At 41.4% G+C, this 24,846-nt stretch overlaps 1 protein-coding gene across 3 annotated transcripts in view; it reads left to right on the top strand.

The window, feature by feature from the left end:
* LOC115256097 (sodium-independent sulfate anion transporter) overlaps nucleotides 1-2,468 on the top strand; it is a 101,702-nt gene extending 99,234 nt beyond the window's left edge. For all 3 annotated transcript variants that reach the window (XM_029854357.2, XM_029854355.2, XM_029854356.2), the window contains exons 4-5: nucleotides 9-789; nucleotides 987-2,468. In XM_029854357.2, the coding sequence (XP_029710217.1) occupies nucleotides 9-789; nucleotides 987-1,780 (1,575 nt within the window). In that variant the 3' untranslated portion in view covers nucleotides 1,781-2,468. The remainder of the gene's footprint in view (nucleotides 1-8; nucleotides 790-986) is intronic.
* Nucleotides 2,469-24,846: the final 22,378 nt, after the last annotated feature.

The following is a 24,846-nucleotide window of genomic DNA, read 5'->3' as shown; positions in this document are numbered from 1 at the left end:
CCTCACAGTACGGCCTCTATGGTTCCTTCCTCGGCTGTTTCATCTACATCCTCCTCGGGTCCTGCAAGGACGTCCCCATGGGACCAACGGCCATCGCCTCTCTACTGACATTCCAGGTGACGAACGGTATCTGGCAGCGGGCGGTGCTACTTTGCTTCCTGACGGGCTTGGTCGAGCTACTGATGGGCCTGTTTGCGCTGGGATTTCTCATTGACTTCGTGTCCGGACCGGTGAGTTCCGGGTTCACATCGGCAGCGGCGTTGATTATCCTGAGCTCGCAGGTTAAGGATCTGCTGGGGATTACGGCGAAAGGGAACACGTTTGTCGAGCAGTGGCAGGCGATTTTGGTGGACATCCATAACACCAGGCTAGGCGATGCGGTTATGGGATTCACCTGTATTGTGGTGCTTCTGTTGATGAGACTGTTGCCACGAGTGAAGTTTGGACCGCCAGAAGTGGAAGATCAGAGCTTGCTGCAGAAGATCATGAACAAGACGATGTGGCTGGTCGGAACGGCTAGGAATGCTATTATCGTGGTCGTGTGTGGATCGATTGGAGCTGCGTTCTACAACAATGGACAGATGCCGTTCAAAATGATTGGTGATGTGCCGAAGGGACTGCCGTCGGTGCAGCCTCCGCCGTTCTACGTTCCGGAGGTTAAGGATGCGAATGGAACCATTACCCAGGAGTACGAAAGCTTCGGAGATATGTTGGGTAGCTTTGGATCGATGCTGATTGTGATACCGCTGATTGCTCTGCTGGAGGATGTCGCCATCTGTAAAGCTTTCGGTGAGTATCTTCTAAAATTCTGCAACTATTTCTATAACTTGAAATCTAAAAAGAGTGAGAAAACCATTAATGGTAGGGTGTCCCAGAAAATGTCGGCACAACGTTGCCACCCTTACATACCTTACCGATCAGACTAAGGCCTGAGTGTCCTCTGCTGTACGTAGGAGTCGTCTGAAATATCTTTCTACTATTTACAGCCAACGGAAAACCAGTAGACGCCACCCAGGAACTGATCGCCATCGGTGTGTCTAACATCGCCAACTCGTTCGTCCAGGGCTACCCTGGAACGGGGGCCCTTTCCCGTGGAGCCGTCAACAACGCCAGCGGTGTGCGGACTCCCTTCGGAGGCCTGTACACGGGAATCATCGTCATCCTGGCGCTGCTCTTCTTCACCCCGTATTTCTTCTACATCCCGAAGGCGGCCCTGGCGGCTATTATCATCGCGGCCGTGATCTTCATGGTGGAGGTTCGGGTGGTCAAACCCATGTGGAGGAGTAAGAAAACGGATCTGATCCCCGGAATCGCCGCATTCATTGCTTGTTTGGCTCTGCCGATTGAGTACGGTATTCTGGTGGGTATTGGGCTCAACGTGGTCTTCATCCTGTACCACGCGGCCCGGCCGAAACTACACCTCGATCAGTTGATCACCCCGTGTGGTATCAAGTACTTAATGCTCACCCCGGATCGAAGTCTGATCTTCCCGTCGTCTGACTTTGTGCGCAACCTGATCAACAAGCATGGTCTCAAGAATCAGACGCCGGTGGTAATCGACTGCACGCACATATACGGGGCGGACTTCACAGCCGCCCAGGTCATCGATACGCTCATCAAGGACTTCAAAATGCGGAATCAGATGTTGCTGTTCTTGAACCTGAAGCCGTCGGTGTGCAACGTGTTCGAGGGAGCGGAGCTGGAGTACCGGGTGTTCTACGACATCGAACAGCTCGAGAAGGCGATTCAGGAAATCCGGCGGAAGAGTTTCCAGGCTTAGGAAACACGGGTGTGACGCGGAAGCAATTGTGTACAGCGGCAAAAGACAGAAACTCAGGATCATTCAAACCGCTTGCCTAGTGGAAATAGTCAGGGAGTACCTTTTGGTGTGATGATGGTCGTTTGGCATACTACCGTCAATGGTGATCCTGAATTCCAAATCGATTGTTCCTATGTCAAACGACGCATCGTCCCAAATGGAGTATACTCCCGTTAGTCATATAGCGCTTAGATACTGATACGTAGTTAGCTCGTTAGAGTCGTTAACTTAACCATAACGCATTACGTTTCCCCGGAACAGAAAAAAGTGATCTAGATATTAAGCCGACTGTGTAGCGAGCAGGAGCTGAGAGATAGGATTTTTCGATGGTAAATTTCCCGTTTGATCTTTTCGATATGCGGAGCCGTATTGGAAAGGGGGATACCAGCGTGTACTTATTGGACAGATGACCAAAATCCCGACGATTATTGGAACAATAAATCTTATGATTTGCTAATGAAAAGAACAAAACAAAGAAATCAGATGCTACTTGTATGTGTGAGCGAGCGGGATGGAATCAAGGAATCCACCGCGCATCGCACTTGTCACTTTTGGTAGGATTAGTTGACTTTTTAGTTTAGTAAGTTGATTCATATTGTTGAAATACACGAGATGTTCCTTTATTTTAGATACTGTTGAACCATAAAGCGACGCTGCCCACTCACTGATCCGAAATACCCAGGTTTGTTGATTGAAGTGTCAATTTTGGAAAATTCCTATCATTTGAATTATTTCGTTGTTTTGCTAACCATTTTAGCAAACATACTTTTCCGCTTATTGAACCTCAAATTTGCCTGCATTTTTATTTGCAAATCAATCACATCCTCGTGCTCAAATTAGAGTGCTCGTTCCAATTTGCGCCACTTATTCGGTCGGAATATTCCACTACTGGCGTCCAGTTAACCACTTCACACGGTTGCTTAAATTAAACCATATGCCGCCGCAGACATCTATATTTGGCATCTAGGTATCCGCTCGTTGGCGGTCACATGAAAAAGATTAACCGTAATAACAAGAGTCAAGCTGGTCCAGCAATACTGACTGTCAAGAATAATGTGTTAATCACGGTTTATTGAAGTTTGGCACCTCGAGTACAATCAGCGTATGCGCATTTCTGTGCTCCGTAAATAGTCTGACCATTGGTCAGGTGCCGAAAATTCCTATCTGAAAGGTACACATCTGGATTTAGAGTAGCGCATGATGGATTGTGTAACTTGCGTGCATATTGTAGATTCTTCTGAACTTGTTTTCGAAGCAGTGCTGTAATGGTAAAATCAGAGCTGGTTACTCAAGGTTTTCACCCCTACACTGGTACGCCCTAAGGAAATGACTTCACCATTGCAGCTAATTAATAATTATTCCGGGGTAACCCCGTCATGCATTATAATTTACCGATTTTTTTTTTCTGTAATTTTCACGCAAGAGAAATTCTTGCTGAAATTGCTATGAGTTTGGCAAGAATTCTTCTTGAAATTTCTAGAAAATTCTCCAGGATTTCCTCCAGGGACACCGTCATAAATTCTTTTTAGGGTTTCTTTGAAGAATTACCAGAAAAAAATCTGGAATGTTTACAGAGCTAAGATTCTCACTCGATACCTTAGAAAAAAAAATCAAAACGCCCTGTTGTCCATGGAATTCTTTGAAGATTTCTGCAAAGTTTTTTTCAAGAATTCTCCCAGTAATTTTCCTTGGTACTTCTGCAGGAGTTTCTAAAGAAGTTTCTCAAAAGATGAATGTTGAAATTGGTCCACGAGTTTCCACAGAAATTCTTTCGACATTCTTTCTGGGATTTTTAAGGTATTCTATAGGAAATTCCTTCAAGGATTGATACATAAGTTCATGCTTGCACTCCGTCATGTATTTCGTTTAAGCATTTCAGAAGTTTCCCCAGGAATTTCTCCAAATGTTTCTTCAAAAGATTATCTTGCAAAGATTAAGAGATTCATTCAAAATTCCTCTGGGGTTTTCCTTAAAAAAACAGGTTTTTGTTTTTCTAGATTTTTTTTCAGAAATTATTGCTTGAATTACTCCAGAGGATCCTTCAGGTATTACTCAATTTATTCTCGGACATTTTTGTTTAAATTCTTCGAAAAAAATCTCAAGGGATTGTTCTGGAAGTTTCTCCAGGTTTTTCTCTAATAGCTTCCTCCAGGTCACCTTTCAGATTTATGCTTCACAATTTCCTCCAAATTTGGTAGGAATTTATCAAGAAATTTATCTCTGAATACAGAGAGGATGCATCAGTTTTTTGTAGGTATTATTCCAGATATTATTACAAAACATCTTTTTTTTCAGTTGTTCTCTAAAGAATTTCTCCAAGATTCTTCTATTGTTTTTGCAGGATTTCCTTCATATAATTTATTAAGAAAGTAGCTCAGGGATTTTTGTGTACAAAACTTTTCAGAAACTTTGTAAGATTTTTTTCTGGGAAATTTTGCAGAGGTATCTCTAGGAGTTCTTACAAGGAATCCTCCAGGAATCCCTCAGAAATTTATTAAATGTTTTTAATTCCTCCAATACTCCAAAATTCTGATTCCTCCGATTTCGGCAGACATATTTTTAGAGATTGGTACAAAAATTCCTCTACGGATTTTTCCAGAAATCCCTCTAGAATTTTTACAAGTATTTTTTCTTTGGAATTACTTGCAGAGTTCCTCCATAAGTCTATCATTATTATTTTTTTCTTAAAATCAAAGGAATTTAAAGCTGTTTCGTCAGGTATTCTCCTAGGTATTAGCCTACCCTAGTAGCAGTATTCAGTTTAATAAACTAGTAAAGTTTCTTATTACCATCTACAAGACTAATTGGTCATATAAATGTTACTTGGGGTAGGAATTCATCCAGGAATTACTCCAGTGATAACTTCAGAAACTGCTTCAGAAAGTTTTATCCTAGAATTCCTCAAAAAAAATCAAGAATTCATACTAGGAGTTTCTAAAGGTATCTCCTAGAGTATTAAAAGAATCCTTAAATCAATCCTCTATTGATTTTTTTTTTAAATTCCTTCAGAGATTCCTTGGGGTCTCCAGTTAGCCTAGTGGTTAAGGCTATGGATCGCCAATCCGGAGACGGCGGGTTCGATTCCCATCCCGGTCGGGAAAATTTTCCCGACTCCCTGGGCATAGTGTATCATTGTGCATGCCTCACAGTATACTAATTCATGCAATGGCTGGCAAAGAAAGCCCTCCAATCAATAACTGTGGAAGTGCTCAAAGAACACTAAGTTGAAGAGAGGCAGGCCAAGTTCCAGTGGGAACATAGAGCCATACAGAAGAAGAAGAATAAGAAGAAGAAGAAGATGAAGAAGAAGAAGAAGATTCCTTAAAGAATGTGCAATTTCTGAAAAAAAAAACCTGAAAAATCTCTGCAGGAATAAAAAAAACAAAACCATCAGGTATCTCTAAGGACATTCCAGGAATTATTTCTTATGCAGCCGCAGGATCATTTTCAAAAAATAAAATCTAGTAGGAATCTCTGCACAACTACAGAAACAACTGAAGGAATTCTCAAAGAATTCTTTGGAGAAACCGTGGGATGAATTTCCGAAGCAATGAAGGATTTGTAAAGAAATTCTATAAGAATTTATTAAAATCTCCATGGAAAAATCTTTGAAGAAATCCCTTTGCTGATGGTCCTGATGCAATCCCCAAAAGTTCTGAAGAAGTCCCTGAAGATAAAAATATTTCCTCAAAAGAATTTCAGAAGGAATCCTAGCAGAAATTTCAGGGAGAATTTCATAAAGAATTTCAGAATAAATCTTCGGCAGAATCCATGTAGAAATCATAGAAAGTACTTTTAAATGAATTACTGGGGAAATATCCAAAGAAATCCCAGGAACTTTCTTGAACGAATCCCAGCAGGATTGTTTTAACTTCTTGGAGAAACTACTCGAAAAATCCTTGTTGGAATTCCTAGAAAAAAATATATTGGGGAACTCATAAGAAATGAAGAAATGTCTTGAGGAATCCCTGAAAGAATCTCTGTCTGAGCTCCTGCTGGAATCTCAGAGGGAATTCCTGCCTGGATCACTGAAATTAATAATGCAAAAATCTCTGGAGGAATTCCAGCAGTATTTTTCCTTAATTTCTCAAGATTATTTAAATTATTAATTCCTGAAGAAATTTCTGGACACATTCACGTAGGAATTTTCAACGGAATACCTAGAGCAATTCCTGAAAATATCTCTGGACTTTCTGAAGAAAATTCTTTGCGAATTTCTTGAGAAATATTTGGAAATTTTTCGTAGAAAATACTAAAGAAAATAATTAAAGAACCTGGTAAAAAAACTAAAGAAATCCCTGTGAAAAATTCTAGAAAAATCCCTTGAGGAATTTTCGATGACTTTTGAAACGAACCGCTAGAAGTGGAATAACGCTCCTAGTAAAATAGCCCATAGAAACCTTGAAAATAATTATAGGGGAAATCCATAAGGGAATATCTGGAGGAACCCTATTACAAATTTTCTATACAATCCCTGGAAGAATATCTCAAAATAAATCGCCGGAGGTTTCTGTTTAAAATTTTGGTAGATTTTTAAGGACGGAACTCCTGGAGTAATTTATGAAGGAAAATATCCATTGAAGATTTCCTTGTATTTGGAATGCTTGGCAAATTTATGAGGGAATCTCATTAAGAATGTTTAAAGTTATCCCCAGGAAAATGCCTAAAAGAATCCCAGAATGAATTTCAGGAGGAATCTTTGTGAGCATTTCGGAAGGAGTCCGAGGAAGATTTTCTTTACAAATCATTAGAGACATTTCTGGAAGAACCTTTGATTTTCTTAAAGAAGCATTTCTAAAAGCATTCGTAGACTAATTCCTGAAAGAATTCAGGTACAGATTTCTGAATAACAAAAATCTATGTAGGATTTTTGAGGAAACCAATACAAGCTTTTCTCAATGGATGTTTTGGAGAACCTTTTGGAAGATCCTCTAAAAAACTCCTCAGGAATTTCTAAAGCGATCAATGGAAGATGTTTTGAAGAGCTTTCAAAAGAAATTCATGGAGAATTTTCTAAAGAAATCGGGAGCAAGCTCCAATTTTCACTGAGAAGCTATATTCTTACATGTGTGAGAGCACAAAGCATTAAAAAAATAATGGTTCTTCTTATATTTGCGAGGGCGCTCATACTAAGAGTTAAATTGTTTTTGGTGTGACCTCAAGAGCTGGATACTCAGTCAGTAACTTGGAGTAACCACGATGACACCACTGTTTCGAAGTATTGTGGAAGATGCTGCTTGAGTCAAAACAAGAAGTACTCATTCAAGATTAGTTATTGGTGTACCTTAAATATTTTTCTAGGAAGTTCCTTAAGAATTCTGACTTACTTTCAGTCCGAGCACACATGGTGATGCAAAGGCCAGAATTAAACAATTTTCATCCTGGGCGATTGCCCACCATCGTCTTGTCCTGTAGCGAGGTCAAATTTCTGTCAACTTCTTTTATTTCCTTGTTGAGACTGCACCGCCATGAGCTTCTGGGTCTGCCTCTGCTACGATGTCCTGCTGAGTTTCAATCTAACACTTGCTTGTAAGCTTCGTTCCCGTCCCTGCGTAGAGTAAGGCTGATCCATCTCCACTTTCACTTCCAAATTTCCGTCGTTATCCGCTTTGATGATATTGACGATGAAGTTCCACATTGGAGATACAATTGTGAGGCCACCATGCACGAGTTATAGACCGCAGGCATCTATTGATGAGGAGCTGCAGCTGTTGCGTATTCTCCACTGACGAACACCAGGTTTCAAGGGCGTAGCTAGCTTTTCGGTCAGGGGGGAGGGGGTCAAGCACCCTTAGCAAAGTTCTACCTACTTGCTCCCATAACTAAACGCAACACGATGAAATTGAATATAATAACACTATATTCTTAAAGCATTATTTAACCCTTCAGCAGTCACGCTGTTGTATTTTGTACAATATGATAAAAGAAAGTTCGCCTGATCTACACAAATCAACGTAGTGCTGGTAGCGGTGACAAATTTCTAGAAGATTAGGATTTTTTATTTACTCTTGCATTATTTTGCTCTGATTTGTTGTTAATGTCTACAAAACGAGAAGGTGTAGATGTTGATGCAAAACCGTTCTTGCTGCTACCAAGACTGATACGGCCGAAAAAATCACCTTCTCGTATGCCGTATGGTATACAGTCGTCAAGCTTCCTTCAGATGTCTACAAAACATTCATAAGAAATTATAGCTGAACTCTTCTGGAAATTACGAACTCTTTTGAGGACTAACCAAGAATTTTCTGATTTTTGTATGCGTCCTTTTTAAATTATCTTCCCATTCTGTACGCTGGTGGGATTTCTTCAGAAATTCTTGAAAAAAATCAAATAAATCGTTAGGTAATCCTGGAGAAGTTCTTGGGTACATCCCTGAAAAGATGATTAGAGGACTTCTGAAATTCCCGAAGGAATTCCTAAATGAACTTTTGAAGAGAACCTGAGAGGAATTTTTGAAGAAACCACTTGAGCAATCCCTGAAAGGCTTCCTGAGAAAATCGCTGAAGAAACACCTAGATCATAGGTTCCCAAACTTTCAGGTCACGCGACCCCCTTTTGGCAGCAGACGCAGATTTCGCGACCCCCCATCAGGTATCAGGTATCAGAAGGCCGGCTCCAGAGGCACGTTATCCTCCATTTGGGACATTTGTGCCATCGCCAAAATAACAGCCTATTTCATCATCTACCTGAGGGAAAAGGAAGGAAAAAGGATTTGGATGGGGATAGGGACAGGTAGGGAAATAGGAAAAATACCCTGGAAGAGGGTACTAACGCACAAGCGTACCACAATGGGTTCAAACAGCGCCCTGAAAAGGGCACTGTAATAACGCATAAAGCGAAAGAGAGCCTATAGCTCTTTACCGCAGCGGGTTAAGAACAACAGAATATCCTGAAGATTCAGGTTTCTGAAGTCAGTTTCACTTAATAAGTGTTTACCGAATACTCGGAAACGCAGTTGCGCGAAAACTGGACAGTTGCATATCAAATGATACGAAGTTCCATAATCGGATTCACAGCTATCACAGGCAAATGAATCAGCTTGCTGAATATTCGCCATGTGATAGCTGAGTCGGCAGTGGCCAGTCAATGTTTTGACCAGAATGCTGCAATTCTGCTTAGACAGATTAGTTAGATACTTCGCCACCCGTAGAGTTGGCTCAGCACTATACAATTTGGTTTGACGACATGACTCCAAACTATTCCAATATTGTCTGTGTTGAGTGACAGCCTAGGTGTGAATCTGAAGCTTAATCCAACACTTCGATATCGGAATAGCTGGCTCAGGGCCAATGAAGTCATGTGATGCTCCAGAGCGAGCTAACTCATCAGCCAATTCATTTCCAGCGATGGAAGAATGACCAGGTACCCATAGAAGGTGAACAGCGTTTGCTGAATTCAGCTCCTCGATTTCAGTTCGACAAGCGATAACTATCTTCGACCTGGAGTTGGCCGAAGCAAGTGCTTTAATAGCAGCCTGGCTATCTGAACAGAAGTATATTACTTTGCCCATTACGTGCTGCTGAAGTGCTGATTGCACTCCGCACATAAGAGCAAAGATTTCGGCCTGAAAAACGGTACAGTGTCTACCAAGTGAATAAGACTGATACAGCCTTAGCTCACGAGAATAAACACCAGCACCTGCTCGACCTTCGAGAAGGGAGCCATCAGTGTAACATACGATGCCGTCTGAAATACTTCTTTCCAGATAACCAGATGTCCACTCTTCCCGGGAAGGGAATTTCGTGGAAAATGTCCTATATGGAAAATTACAAGCAATTGTAAGATCACTTGGAGCAAGGACAATTTTGTCCCAATTCACCAAAAGTGGAAACAACGAGGTGTGTGTTGAACTGCGGTTTACAGGAGTTTCCTCTAGTAGACCGAGTACCCGTAACCGGTAAGTGCAAGAAAGGGCTTCTTGTTTGAGATGAATGTGTAGTGGGGCAACGTCAAAGAGAACTTCTAGCGCTGCCGTAGGAGTTGCAGAGAACGCTCCAGACATCGCCATTAAGCACATTCTTTGGAGATGGCCTAATTTTGATTGGACCGTTCTCACTTCACCCTTTTGCCACCACACAAGACATCCATAAGCCAATATTGGCCGAACCACAGTTGTGTAAATCCATTTGATATACTTGGGTTTTAGACCCCAAGTTGTACCAAAAGTACGCCGGCATTGCCCGAAGGCCATACAAGCTTTCTTGATTCTGAACTCAATGTGAGGTGTCCAGGAAAGCTTGGAATCAAGAATGACTCCAACGTACTTTACCTGTTCAGTCACATCGATTTCAGAATCAAAGAGACGCAAAGGTCGAACGCCATTACGGTTTCGCCTTTCCGTGAAAAGAACAATAGATGTTTTACTCGGATTAACCGAAAGGCCATATTGGCGACACCAACCCTCAACTACCTGCAGGGCGTTTTGCATCAGGTCGAAAAGAGTGCTGATGCACATACCAACTAACAATGTTAGATAGTCGTCGGCAAAACCATAAGTAGGAAAACCGCTATTATTGAGTTGCCTCAATAGCGTATCTGCTACGAGATTCCACAAAAGCGGTGATAAGACTCCCCCTTGGGGGCATCCACAAACACTCAATTTCCTAATCCCTGCTAGACGCAATGTCGAGAAGAGATATCGGTTTTTGAGCATTTGGTGAATCCAATTGGAAATCATTGGAGATATACCATGACTCCGTGCGGCTTCCAATATGGCATCGAAAGGCACGTTGTCAAAGGCACCCTCGATATCTAAGAAAACACCTAAACAAGATTGCTTTTGAGCGAATGCTTTCTCGATATCGTAAACAACCTTGTGTAAAAGAGTCACAGTGGACTTACCAGATTGGTAGGCATGTTGGTTAACATGAAGAGGCACGTTGGCCAGATGAACATCACGGATGTGATGATCCACAATGCGTTCTAAGCATTTAAGGAGGAAACGAGGTCAAACTGATAGGTCTGAAACTCTTTGCTTCTTCATACGACGCACGACCCACTTTCGGAATAAACTTTACAGTAATATCCCTCCAGGATTTGGGAATATACCCTGTAGCAAAACTGCAAACAAGTAGTTTTTTCAAAACATGTTTGAAATAATCAAATCCCTTCTGAAGCAAAATAGGATAAATCCCATCTGCCCCAGGAGATTTGAAAGGAGCAAAGCTATTAAGAGCCCACTCAATAGATTCTATAGTTACAATACTCCGAGCCGAAGCTAAAGAATCATAACTACAAGAAAAGACATCAGTATCATCCGAAGATGTAATATCCACACATCCAGGGAAGTGTGTGCTGAATAAGCATTCCAGAACTTCCTCATCAGAGGAAGTCAGATCGCCATTTGGCAAACGAAGTTCGTTCAGCCGGAAATCCTTAGATTTCGCAAGGATTTTGTTTAACCGACTGACTTCACTCAAGCTGGAAACATTTGTACAAAGGTTTTTCCAGCCGGATCGTTCAGCAGACCGGAGAGCTTTCCTGTAGGCCTTGCGAGCCGACCTGAAAGCCTCCGAACCAGCCGAACGTCGTCTGTTCCAACTCTTTCTACATTGTTTCCTGAGTTTCGCCAGATCAGAGTTCCACCAAGGGGTTCCTCTTGTGATCTTCACAGACCGTAGAGGGCATGCTTCTTCAAAAGCTTCCATGATGAAGGTCGTTGTAGTATCAACGGCATCATCTAAATCACTTGGAGTGTCAATGGATGGTGAATATCCATGAAATTTGGCTGCAACCAAATCAGTATAAAGATCCCAGTTTGTTGACCGAGGATTCCTGAAACGCAATGTTTGCGAAGTAACATTTAAATGTTCAAAAAAGATATAGCGATGGTCAGATAAAGATTCTTCATCTGACACATGCCAATTGGTCAGCTCGTGACTAATTCTGCTAGAGCAAAGCGTTATATCTAACACTTCCTCTCTAGCAGATACCATGAAAGTTGGGCGGTTGCCTATGTTAAGTAATGCAAGATCTGTACTACTTAAGTATTCCATCAAACTGGAGCCTCTCAAGTTAATGTCTGAGCTGCCCCAGATGATATGGTGAGTATTAGCATCACTGCCAACAATTAGCGGAAGGCCTTTTGAAGTGCAGTATGCGATGACTTGTTTGAAAGCATCCGTAGGGGATGGTTCATCATGTGGTAAATACACAGAACAATAGACGTATTTCCTGTTGAGGTTTCCAACAGATACATCAATTGTGATAGCACATACATCTCTGGTGGTTAGTTCAGAGATGAGTGTAGCAACTATTGCGTTGTTGACAAGCACACAGGCTCGAGGCATGACACGCGAGTTTGCTATTTCATGTTTACTGAAAGTGGCAAACACCGGGTTCACAAGGTTTCCTAGATAGAAATTTCCCTTACGAAAGTAAGGTTCTTGTACCAAGGCCACTTGGACTGTACCATTTTGCATAAGTCTGCAAAGATTGATCGTTGCTGTTCTTTTATGCTGAAGATTGATCTGAGCTATCCTAACCGTAGCCACTACCCAAACTAGGTAAGATTAAATTCTTCGCAACAACAGCACAACAGAGAACAGCAACAATAAAACCAAATCGGTATCGATTGGAAAACGCCAAAGGCGAGGATAGACAGAATACACTGTGTAAATCGCATAATGCGAAACCATATAGGTGAAAATTTAAACTAATTAACAACATCTTCATAATCCCGCCCTTATTTAGCCTCAAGTGAGACTAAAGAAGGGCAGCTGATTGTCTCGGAGAAACACAAGGTCCACTGCACCATTGCTCCGGTTAGCGCAGTAAGGGCTACATACTGTGGAGGGTGCCCTGGTACTCCACAGGCTCCGTTAGCGGTTAGGTTTTTATTAGACCCCCCTAGCCATTCATTCCTAGGCACGGTAAGCATAAAGCCGCATCACACCATGAATTAGGGGTCACCTGTTGGTGGATTCTTACCACCGGAACAGGCGGTCCGTAGTGCTATTCTTAGCCAATTGAGACAATCGCTACCGACACTACACAGCTATCTAGGCTGATCGAGAAAAGAAGTTAATATTGATGATCAACTTCATACGGACTCGAGCAGCCGATCAGACGCAGATTTCGCGACCCCCCATAGAAATTCCCTCATCTATTGTCTGTTACAGTCCAATATTTTACTGCCTCTCGCGACCCACAGTTTGGGAAACCATGACCTAGATGAATCCATTGAACAATCCCTACAGGAATACCTAGAGGAAGCCATGTGGAATCCCTGGGGAAATTCCGGAAGGAGTCCCTGAAAATATACCTGGAGGAATTCCTGGATGAATTATGGGAGGAATACCTAGTGAAATTTCTGAAGAGATCTCATGAGGAAATATTTGATAAATTTCTGGAAGATTCCTTGGGAGAAATTTTGGAGAAATTCCTGGAGTAATTCTGCGAGGAATGCCTAGAAGATATCTCTTGAGGAATTCATAGAGGAAATCTTCTGAAGGAATCCTTGAAGAAATTATTGGAGAAATTCCTGAAGGAATCCGTGAGGCAATTCCTGGGAAAATCTCTGGAGATAATCGTGGAAGAATGCCTGGAGAAACTTCTGAACAAATTCCTGGCATAATTCCTAGAGGAATTCTTGGATGAGACCCAGCGGGAATTCCTGGAGAAATTCCTTGAGAAATTTCTAAGATAAAGTCTTGGAGCAATCGCTTGAAGAATTCCTGGAAAAATCTCCAGCGCAACTCTGGGAGGAATTGCTGGAGAAATTAAAAAAAAATCCCTTGGGAAATTCCAAGAGGATTTTCTTGACGAACCCCTGAAATGTATTTCTGGAGGATTCCCTGGTGGAACCTCTGGGAATATCCCTGGAGAAATTCGTGTAAAACCCCTGGAGGAATCCCTAAAGCAATTCCTGGAGGAAATTCCTGGAGGAATCCCTGGAAAAATCCTGAAAGTATTCCTGGGGGAATTTTCTAGAAGATTTCCTGGAGAAATGACTAGACGAATTGCTGACATAATTTTCAAAGGATGCATGGAGCAATTCCTGGAGGAATTCCGGAAGAAATTCCTGGAACACATCCTGGAGGAATTCCTGGATAAAATCCTAGAGTAATGTATGAAGGGAATCCTAGAGGTATACCTGTGGGAATTGCTAAAGGAATCTCTAGAGGAATTCTTCAAAGAATTAGTAGATAAATATCTAGAGGAATCTCCAGAGGAATTTTGTTTCTATTTCTGTTTTTTTTTTTCTGTTTCTGAAAAAAAATCCCTTGAGAAATTCCTGGAGGAACTTGTAGCTGGCATTTCTGGAGAAATCCTCGAAGGAATTCCTGAAGAAATCCCTGGGGGAATCCATGAAGAAATTTATTTCTCTGGGAGAATTCCTGTAGGAATACCTGAAGGAATCCCTGAAAAATTCCCGAAGGTATTCCTGGAGAATTTCCTGGAAGAATTTCTGAAAAAAAAAATCTTAGAGAATTCCCTGAAAGAATCCTTAGAGGAACTGCTGGAGGATTTCCTGGAAGAATCCCTGGGAAAATCCCTGGAAAAATTCCTGGAGAAATCTCTAAAGGGATCCCTGAAGCAATTCATGATGGAATCTCAGGGGAAATTCCGGGAGAAATGCCTAAAGGAATATCTGACATAATTTTTTGAAGGATGTCCACGATCAATTTCTGGAAGAATTTCTGAAAAAAATCATGGAATAATTCCTGGAGGAATTCCGGGAGGAATTCCTAGAGAAAATCTTGGATAAAATCCTGGAGGTATGCCTGAAAGAAATCCTAGAGGTATTCCTGTTGGAATTGCTGGTGAAATAAATGATGGATTTCCTAGAGGAATCACTACAGGAATTCTTGAAAGAATTACTGGATGAATTTATAGAGGAATTCTGGGAGATTTCTATTCTATTATTCATCTATTTCTGATAAAAATAATCACTTGGGAAAATCCTGGAGGAGTTCCTGATGGAATTTATGAAGGAATTTCTGGAAGAAGCCTCGAAGGAATCCCTGCAAAAATCCGTGGGAGAATCCTTGAAGGCATTTGTAAAGAAGTCCCTGGAGGAATCTTGATAGAAATTCCTGGAGGAATACCCAGGAGAATCCCTGACAAATTTCTTAAGGTATTCCCCTTGAAATTTCCTGAAAGAATTTCTGAAGAAATCCCAAGAGGATTTGCTGGAAAAATAATTAGAGGAACTGCTGGAGGATTTCCTGGAGGAATCTTCGAGAAATGTCCTGGAGAAATTTGAGGAGGAATCGCTGAGAAGTTCCTAATGGTTTCCTGAAGAGTTTACTGGAAGAATTTCTGAAAAAATCCTCAGAAGATTTTCCAGAAAAAAAACTGGAGAAATTGTTGACATAATTTCTGAAGGATGTCCAAGAGCGATTCCTTGATCAATTCCTAGAGAAATTGCTGGCGGAATTCCTTGAGAAATTTCTGGATAAAATCCTGGAGATTTTCCTTTGCAAATTGCTGGAGAAATCCTTGAAGAAATGCCTGGAGGAATATCTGGAGGAAGTTTTGCAACAATTATTTGGATTTCAATTGGAATGCATTCAAACAACTGAAGAGGAGCTCAGGAAAAAAAATCTGAAAAAATCCCCTGAGAAATACCCGGAAGAAATTTCTAGAGAAATTTCTGGAGAAATTCGTGGAGAAATCCCTGAAAAAGTTCATGGAGGAATTTTTAGCGGAACTTCTGGAGCAATTCCTGAAGGAAAATCTGGAAGAATTCTTGAAAAAATTCCAGAAGGTATTCCTAGAGAAATTTCTGGAAGAACTTCTGAAGGAATCTCTGAAGGATTTCCTGAAGAAATTCCTGGATAAATTGCTGACATAATTTATGATGGAATTCATTGATGAATCCCTGAAGAAAATCCTGGAAAAATCTCTGCAAGAATCCAAGAAGGAATCACTGAAAGAATGCCTGGGAAATTTCCTGGAAGAATGCCGAGTAGAATTCCTGGTGGAATTTTTGGAGGATTCCCTGAAGTAATTCATAGAGAAATCTTTGGAGGAGTTCCTGTAGGAGTATTTGGATTTTTTTTAGTAATCCGTTAAAGAATTTCTGGATAAATGTTTTGCAGGAATTCGTGGTGGAATTCTTGGAAGAATCCCGGAAGCAATTACTGGAGGAATCTCTGGAGGAATGCCTGGAGGAAGTACTGAAGGAATGTATTGTGGAATCACTGGATGAATCTTGTAGGAATTCTTAGAAGGATCCCTGGAGGGTATCCTAGAGGAATGCCTGTAAGAGTTTCTGAAAGAATCTTCAAAGGAAGTCCTGGAGAAACCTCTAGTTGAATTCCTTGTGTAATTTGTGGATAAATCCCTGCAAGAATTCCCAGAGGAATCCATGGAAAAATTCCTAGAGGAAATTCCTGAAGAAATTCGTGGATGAATCTCTTGAGGAATGTGTAATGGAATACCAGAAATAATTGCCGAAGAAATAGCAGATGGAGCTCTTGGACAAATTCTGGAGAACAGAGTTCTTGAAGAAACTCCAGAAGGAATCCCGGAACAAATTCAAGAGGAATTACTGAGAGGATCCCTGAACAGTTCTTGGAGGAAGTACTGAATCTATTCCTGGCGGAGTTCCTTCAAAAATACAAGGAGGAATTCCTGGAAGAATCCTAAGAAGAGTTCCTGGGAGAATCTTAGGAGGATTTTTTTTAATTAGTTGTTCCAGAAAGAATCACAAAAGGAATTCCAGATTTAAGCACTACAAAAAAATTAAAAGAATCCCTGGAGGATATCCTAATAGAATGACTGTAGGGATTAACGGAGGAACCTCTTGAAATACTCCTGGAAGAATTTACAGAAAATTCCTGGAGGAATTTCTGGAGGAATCTCTATAGGCATTTCTGAAAGAAACTCTGGATGAACTTTTAGGGGGATCTCTGTAGCAGTTCCAGGAGAAATCCCTGGAATAATTCCTGAAGGAATCTCTGAAAAAAAATCGTGGAGGAATCCCAGGAAGAAATTGCTGGTGGAATCCTTGGAGAAATCCTGAAGGAATTCTAAGAAGTGTTCGTTGAGGAACTCCTCAAGAAATCCCTGTAGCATTTCCTGAAGGAATCCCTGCAGCGGTTTCTGTAGAAACCCCAGGAGGAATCCTGGAAGCAATTCCAAGGATTCCCTTTACAGTCCCTGGAGAAAATTTTGAATTAATTCCTGGAGGAGTGCCTGAAAGAATTCCAAGAGAAGACAACTCCTGAAGGAATTCTAAACAGTGCTCTTGGGGGAAATTTCGGAGGAATTTTTAAAATAATCCCAGAAGTTGTTCCTGAAAGAAACACAGAAGATATTCCCGGATGAAACCCTGGAAAAATTCTTAAAGGAAAATCTTGAGGAATCCCGGAAGCAATCCCATGAGAATTCCTTATTACGTCTTAAAAAATCCCAGGATAGCTTTCTTAACAAATTAATGGAAGAATTTCTGTATTAAAGTCTCTATAATATAGCTAAATCAATCATTCTGTAAGAAAAAAAATTGAAGAAATCCATGTCTGCAATAATTTTTAGACAGATTATTGTTGGAATCTTTGGATGGACTTCCAAAATAATGTTTAGTACAATTTTTTAAGATACTCCTGGATTATTTTAAGCTAATTTTTGGTAAAATTTCTTGTTATGGTTTCTGGAAGATATTCCTGCTGAAATACTTGGAATTTTTCCAGATTGAATAATTGGATCAATCTCTTATGGAATTCTTGAAGAAATATATGAAGAAATCTCTGACGAAATACGTAAAAGAATTTCTGTTGACATTACTTTGCGAATCCCTGGAGAAATTCCTCTAGGAATCCTTGAAAATGCATTGGAACAATCACTGGGGAAACCTCTCAAGATATCAGGTGAAATTGCCGGAGGAATGTCTGGTAAAACCCATAAAGAAATTCTTGGGAAAATTCTCTGGAGCAATTCATGCTGGAATCACTGAAGAAAGCTATGAAAAAATCCTGACAGAGTTCGTCGATGCATCCTTGCAGAAGTATCTGTAACAAAATCCGAAGGAATCACGGGAGGAATTCTTGAAGTATTTCTTGGAACAAATCCAAAAAAAAAAACTATTTGAACCCTGCAAGATGCCCATGAAAGAATTCACGGTGGGGAAACACCTGGAGAAGTCCCATGATGAATTTCTGAAAGAATCTCTGGAGAAGTCCCTGAATAAATGCCCAAAGGAATTTCTGGAGGAAGAATTCGTAAAGAAATCCCAGGTATTTTACTCTCAGCATGACGTTTGTTTGAATTGAATACTAGTGAAAATTCGTGTAGAAGTAGCGCATAACTGCACTCTATAGCAGCTTAAAAGGTGGTACGGTCAAAATTTGGTCACACCATTTTTTTTATAACTTTAGATTTCGTACACCAAAACAGCTTATTTTTGGACCAGTAATGGTACATTACATGTAGCTAATACCATAAAATTTTCATCAAAATCCAATAAGTATTGGTTGATATACAGATAAAACCAACGATCTGCCTTTTTAAAATTTTGTACAAAGCGCTCCATAGTAAATTTTCGGCAATTTTGATTATAGAAATACCAATACTACTCCGATTCTTATGAAAATTTTACAGTATAATACTATTATAAAAATATGTTCCTAATTAAATTTTGAGCCATTTTGTATGCATACTTTCAAAGTCGTAGCAGCTCTCGAGTAAAAATGGTTTGTTCATTGTGGATAGAAACTCTAATGATTTTTTAAAATATTTTTTTCTGGAACTCTGAATTATTGATAATCTTTGAGTTGGCTTAAATTAAAAATAAATCTGGTGGCCAGGGGGGTGGGCACGCCTCCTTGCCTTCCTCTGGCTACGCCCATGCCAGGTTTCACTGGCGTATATCAGCACTGATTTCACGTTCGAGTTGAAAATTCGGATTTTGGTGCGCCGACTGATCTGGTTGTTTTTCCATACGTTTCCTCAACTCGCAAAAGCAGCCCTCGCCTTCTTGATCCGCGCACCTTTGTCGATCTTGGTGCCGCCATTTGGCTAATTAAATTTTAATTATTACCTTCATTTCTGTTTGGATTCCACAAGGACTTTCTTTTGTTATTCCTCCAGGAGTCTGAAATCCCTTCAATAGTTTCTTCTGGGATTCCTCCAGTTTTTTTTTGTGATTCCTCATGTAGCTTCCCAAGAATTAACTTAGTTCACCGGGAAGTCCTCCTAAGTTTCGCAAGAATTAGTCTAAGTGTTCTCCAGATATTACTCCAGGAGTACCTCGGGGATTGCTTCCGAAATTTCCAGGTGATTTTCTCCATGAATCTCCGAGAATTTCTCTAGGAGTTTCCGGTAATCCCTCCATGGCTTCCCCACGAATTCTATGGAAATTGCTGAAGAAGCTTCCGAAAAATTCCTGCAGAATTTGTGGTAGAATTTCTACAGGATTTCTCCAGGGAATTTCTCCATTATTTGACTGGAAATAACTGCATAAATTGTCCAAAAATTCCCTCCAGAACATTCATATTTACTTCAAGAGTTCCCTAAGAAGTCCTCCAGCAATGATGCATGGTTCTCGCAGAAATTCGTTCGAATATTTCCTGGATTTCCCATCAAGAAGTATCTCAAGAATTTATTTCCACAAAAAAAAAATCCATAAAAAAAGGAATCTTCTGAAAATTCTCGGAAATTCATCCAGGAGTTCCTTGAAAATTCTTTCAATGGTTCCTTGGGAATTCCTCCAGAAGATAGTCGGGAATTCCTCCAGTAGTTCCTTTGGAATTGCTCCAGAAGATCCTCAAAAATTCCTGGTAGACATCATCGGGAATACCTACAAGAGATCGACGGGAATTTATCTAGCAGTTCTTTGGGAGCTCCTGCAGGACTTTCTCAGGAATTTATTTAAGAGTTCCTTGGGGATTTCTCCAGAAGTCCCTTGGAAATTTCTCCAGGATATCCTCGAGAATTTCTCTGAGAAGTCTTTGGGAATTCCTTCATTAGTTCATTAGAAACTCCTGCAGGCGTTTCCAGGCAATTTCTACAGAAGTCATGTATCTTGAAGCTCCCAGGAAATTCCTTACGCAGAATTTCTCCAGGAATTTCCAAGGAATCCCTCCATGGATTCCCCACGAATACCACGGAAACTCCTGAAGAAGTAACCGAATAATTCCTGCAGTAAATGTGGTAGCATCCCTCCAGAATTTCCCAGGTAATTTATCAATCATTTGTTTGATTAATTACATAGATTATCCTGAAATTCCATCCAGAGTTTCCACGAAATTTACTTTAAGAGCCTACCAAGAAGTTCTCCAGCAATAATGCATGGCTCCTCGGTTTTATTTCCAAATTCTCCACAAAAAATCCCGGAATTTCTCTAGAAGATACTCGTGAATTCATCCTGCAGTTCCTAGGAAATTCCTCAGAGTATTTCGGGAATTCCTCCAGAAAAATCTTGGGAATGCTCCAGGAAATCCTCGCGAATTGTTTCAGTAGTTCTTCGGGAATTTTACCAGGAGTTTAACGGGAACTCTTCCAGAAGTTTCTCCAGAATTCCTCAGGAATTCCTCCGAGAGATTCTCGGGAATTGCTACAGGTGATCCATGAAGATTCCTCAAGCAGTTCCTCAGGAAGTTCATCAGGAGTTCCTCCAGGAGCTCCTTGGACATTCCTTCTGGAGTTCTTCGGGAATTCCTCTAGGATCCTTGAGAATTCCTTTAAAATATCCTCGGAAAATCCTCCATTAGTTCTTCAGGAATTCCTGCACGAGTTTCCAGGAAATTACTATAGAAGTCCTTGAGAGTTTATCTTGGAGCAATCAGGAAATTGCTAAAGGAGTTTCATGGAAATTTCTCCACAAGTCACCGAGAACTTTTCCAGGAATTTCCCGGAAATTTCATTCCGAATTTCCATGAAATTTACTTCAGAAGTTCACCAAGAACTCCTCCAGCAATAACGCACGGTTCTCTCCAGGTTTTCCCTAGTATTTTTCATGTTTTATCTCGAGGATTCCTTAAGAAGTTCCTCGTATTTATTCCCACAAGCCCACAAAGAAATCCGAAAATTCCTCCGGAAATACCTCCAGAAGTCGCCCTGTAGTTTATCGGGAATTCCTTCAGGAGTTCCTCTGAATTTCCTCCAGAAGATCCTAGGTAATTCTCCAGAAGATCCTTGAGAATTCCTCCTGCAGATCGTCGGGAATTCCTCCATATGTTTCCCAAAAATACCTCCATAAGTTCCTCACTAATTTCTTCAGGAGTTTCTGGAGGTATCCGTAGGAGCATCCAGTTGAACTTCTGATAAACTACTGAAAGATTTCTTGAGAATCTCGTGGAATTATTCCCAAGAAAATGCTAGAGGGATTCTCGAGGATCTCCTGGAGAAACTCCCAAGCAGTTCCTAGAGAAATTCCCAAGGATCTCCTTTAGGGATGCCCGCGAAACTCCTGGAGAGTTTCTCGAGGACTCCTGGAAGAAATTCCGAGGAGCTTATGGAGAAATTTCCGAGGAACTCCTGGAAGTATTCCAGAGGATACCCTGGAAGAATTTCCGAGGAACTCCTGGAGGAACTCCCGACGATCTCATGAGAAAAATCTTGAAAAACTCTTGGAAGCATTCCCAAAGGGAACCTCTGGAGAAATTCCCGAGGAACTCCTGAAAGACTTCTTGAGGATCTCCTGGAGAAATTCCCTAGGAACTCCAGGAAAAATTTCCGAGGAACTCCTGGAGAATTTCCCGAAGAACTTCTGGAGGAATACCCGAGGAACTCCAGGAAGAACTCCAGGAGGAATTCCCGAGAAAACCTTGGATGAGTTCCCGAGGACCCTCTGTAGGAGTTCTCGAGAAAGTCCTGGAGGAATTTCCAAGGAACTCTCAAAGGAATTCTCGACAGTCATCTGAAGAAATTCTTGGCAAGCTTCTGGAGGAATTCCCGAGGAACTCTAGGCGGCATTTGCGAGGAGCTTCTGGAGGAATTTCCGAGGAACACCTGGAAGAATTCCCGAGAAGCTCTAATGAATTGCTAGAGGAATTCCTGATGTAATCTTGAAGGAATTCCCGTTGAACTTCTAGAGGGACTCCCGAGGAACTACTGAAGAAATCTTAACAGGCTTTCTTGGACAAATCTTCGGAAAAATCTGCGGGAAATTGTGTTTGAAATTCAAACGAAGTTCTGGTGAGAATTTCCGATAGAAAAACATCGGCAATACTTACCTTAGAAAGAAGCTCAGTTTTTAGATATATTTGAAAAACTAGGGGAGAATTCCACTCAAAAAAAAATAAACTAGAAATAACGTCTACAGATTTCGGAGCTGCCGATAAAAGACGTCTGTATCACAAGGGTGTTCGAGTTGAAAGAGACCGACAGCCTCCGGCTCATCAGTGTTGCCACATTTTTTTCGGTTTTCATCTGTGATTTTGGTCAAAAAAATCTTTTTCATCTGTAGGAAATTTCAGAAAATTTTAGTAAAAATCTGTGATAGGTTCATGTCTCCAAAGTCAAATATTTTTAAACAATTTGTTTAAAAAAACGGAAAAAAAATGTTCTTAGAACAACGTAGACAAAAAAACTTCCAGATTGCATCTGAAGATCATCAGAAATCACAAGAACGTCGAAAACAATGCGCCTGAGGCTTGGCCTAGGCCATCCAACTAGAAGATTTAATTTCCATTATTTAAATTTGAGTACCTGAAAATTATAATAAAGCTTTTTTTCACGAAAGTCATTGTCATTGTTTTAAAAATCTTAAAAATCTTTTTTATTGCAAAAATCTTTGATCTGCGATCACAGATATCTGTAGGCGAAAATGGGGAAAAATCTGTGTAATTCTAGGTAAATCTGTGTATGTGGCATCACTGCGGCTCATGTTTATTTGAATGGTCTCGGTAGTATACCGTTTGCTATAATGCCTTTTATAGCGAACACTCTTATTCGCTTTTAACACATTTGAAGTTCATATTACCATGACAAGAGGTCGAAGGTATACCTCTTGAAAAAGTTGACACACCTGGAGCTGAAGTCGGAAAGCGACGATATGGAGCACCACTTGCAATCGTTTTCGGATCTGGTGCAATGGATCGCGGATGACGGCGAGCCAATCCCGGAAAAACTGCAAGTGGCAATGCTGCTGTGTTCCTTGCCAGACCCCTACGACGACTACCTGGAACAGCGGCCGCGGAATGAGTTGACGATTCAACTGGTCAAGTCGAATTTGTTGGCGGAGGCAGAAAAACGTCGGGAGCGCAGCGGAGGAAGCACTTCGAGCAGCAGAAGAAAGATTGCCCGAATGTTAGAGCTGCCGAATCAGCATCGAAGCTGACCAAGAAGAAACCGGATGAACCGAAAGCCAAGCAAGCGCAAGCAGTTTCCGTGGGACCGCTGGCGTGGATGGTGGGGCAAGCTGAGCCATCGAGTTGGTTCATCGACAGTGGAGCTTCTCGGCATATGACCGAGAACCGAAAGTTTTTTTGTAATCTAGACAAAACTGGAGGGACGAGCGCGAGGTTGACCGACGGCGAGCGAGCCAAAGTGGCCCGAACCGGCCTCGAAACCATCGTTGATGTGAACGATCGTGGTGACGCGGTCCCCATCGAGTTGAGCGTGGTGCTGTATGTCCCGAACCTTACCAGCGGACTGGTTTCGGTAAGTATCCTTTCTAAGAAGAACTTTGACGTTTTGTTCAGTGAGGATCGATGCGAGATTCGAACGCGCAACGATGGGGTATGTACGGTAGGCGAACGGCACGGAAGCCTTCATCGACTGTTTATTCCGGAACAAGCGCTGATTAGTGTTCAGACGGCGCACACGTCCCATTGCCTGCATACATGGCACTGGCGGCTAGGGCACCGAGATCCGGACGTGGTTCGAGCGATCCACACAGGCAAGCCTGCAGGCGGGATGAAGCTAGTGGACTGCGGTGTGCGCACCGTGTGCCAATGTTGTCTGGAGGGGTAAATGGCATGCGCGCCCTTTCCGAAGAATGTGGATAGAGGTTCGAAAGAGCAGTTGGACATCGTACACGCCAATCAGTACTTACTTTGTTTGGTTGATGACCATATTTACACGGATGGCGTTCGTGTACCTTCTGAAGAAGAAGTCGGAGACCGCAGCGAAGATTAAGGACTTCATCAGCTTCTGTCGGACGCGGATTGGAAAAACGCCCAAGGTGCTGCAGTCAGACGGCGGCGGAGAATTCATCGGTAAGGATTTGCCGAACTACTTGCGGGCAGAAGGCATAGTGAGTCAATTCAGCGCGCCTTACTCACCATAGCAGAATGGTGTTGTAGAGAGGCGAAACCGATATTTGAAGGAGAAGGCGCTCTGTATGCTGTTGGAGGCGAAGCTGGACCAAAAGTATTGGGGTGAGGCGATTCTGACCGCAACCTACATGCAGGATCGAGTTCCATCCAGATCCATCGGAATGAGTCCATATGAGAAGTGGTATGGAAAACTTCCGTCGTATGAGAGCACTTCCGAATTTTCGGCTGTCCGGCGGATGATCGTAAAACACCTGGACATAAAATCCGGGTACCTGTACGGTAAGCTGGACGAGGTGGTGTATATGCGCCAACCACCGGGGTATGCGTCGCCCCGAAATGAGAAGAAAGTGTGCAGACTAAAAAGGATAATTTACGGCTTGAAGCAGGCCGCACGCGTGTGGCACAGGACGCTCACGGACATCTTGAAACAGCTGGGATTCGAACAGTCTAGTTCCGATTCATGCCTGTACCGGAAGCGTGATGCAAAGAATGGTTGGATGTATCTACCTGGATGTATCTAGCTTAATGGCAAAAGAATGGCAAATTTTACCATTAAAACAGAATGTTTGAATAACAAAATGTGTTATTTGTTTGTTTGAAATAAGAGTTAAAATAACAAAAATAATAACAAAATTTTGGTAGCAGAAAAACTTAAAAATAACTTATTTTGCCATTGTAATAACAAAGTAATGATAAAGCATGCGGATTAAATTGAAGAACAAAATAAGTTATTATTAAGATATTGATAACAAAATAAGACTCAAATTAACTGTTATCGGTGAATAACAAAATATGACATTCTTGAGTTATTGATAACAGAATAAGAACAAATTAAGCTGTTTATGTGGCGATCAAAATAAT

Source organism: Aedes albopictus, chromosome 1 (assembly GCF_035046485.1).
Source record: "Aedes albopictus strain Foshan chromosome 1, AalbF5, whole genome shotgun sequence".
Classification (NCBI taxonomy): domain Eukaryota; kingdom Metazoa; phylum Arthropoda; class Insecta; order Diptera; family Culicidae; genus Aedes; species Aedes albopictus.
This window is presented reverse-complemented; position numbering and strand designations above follow the sequence as displayed.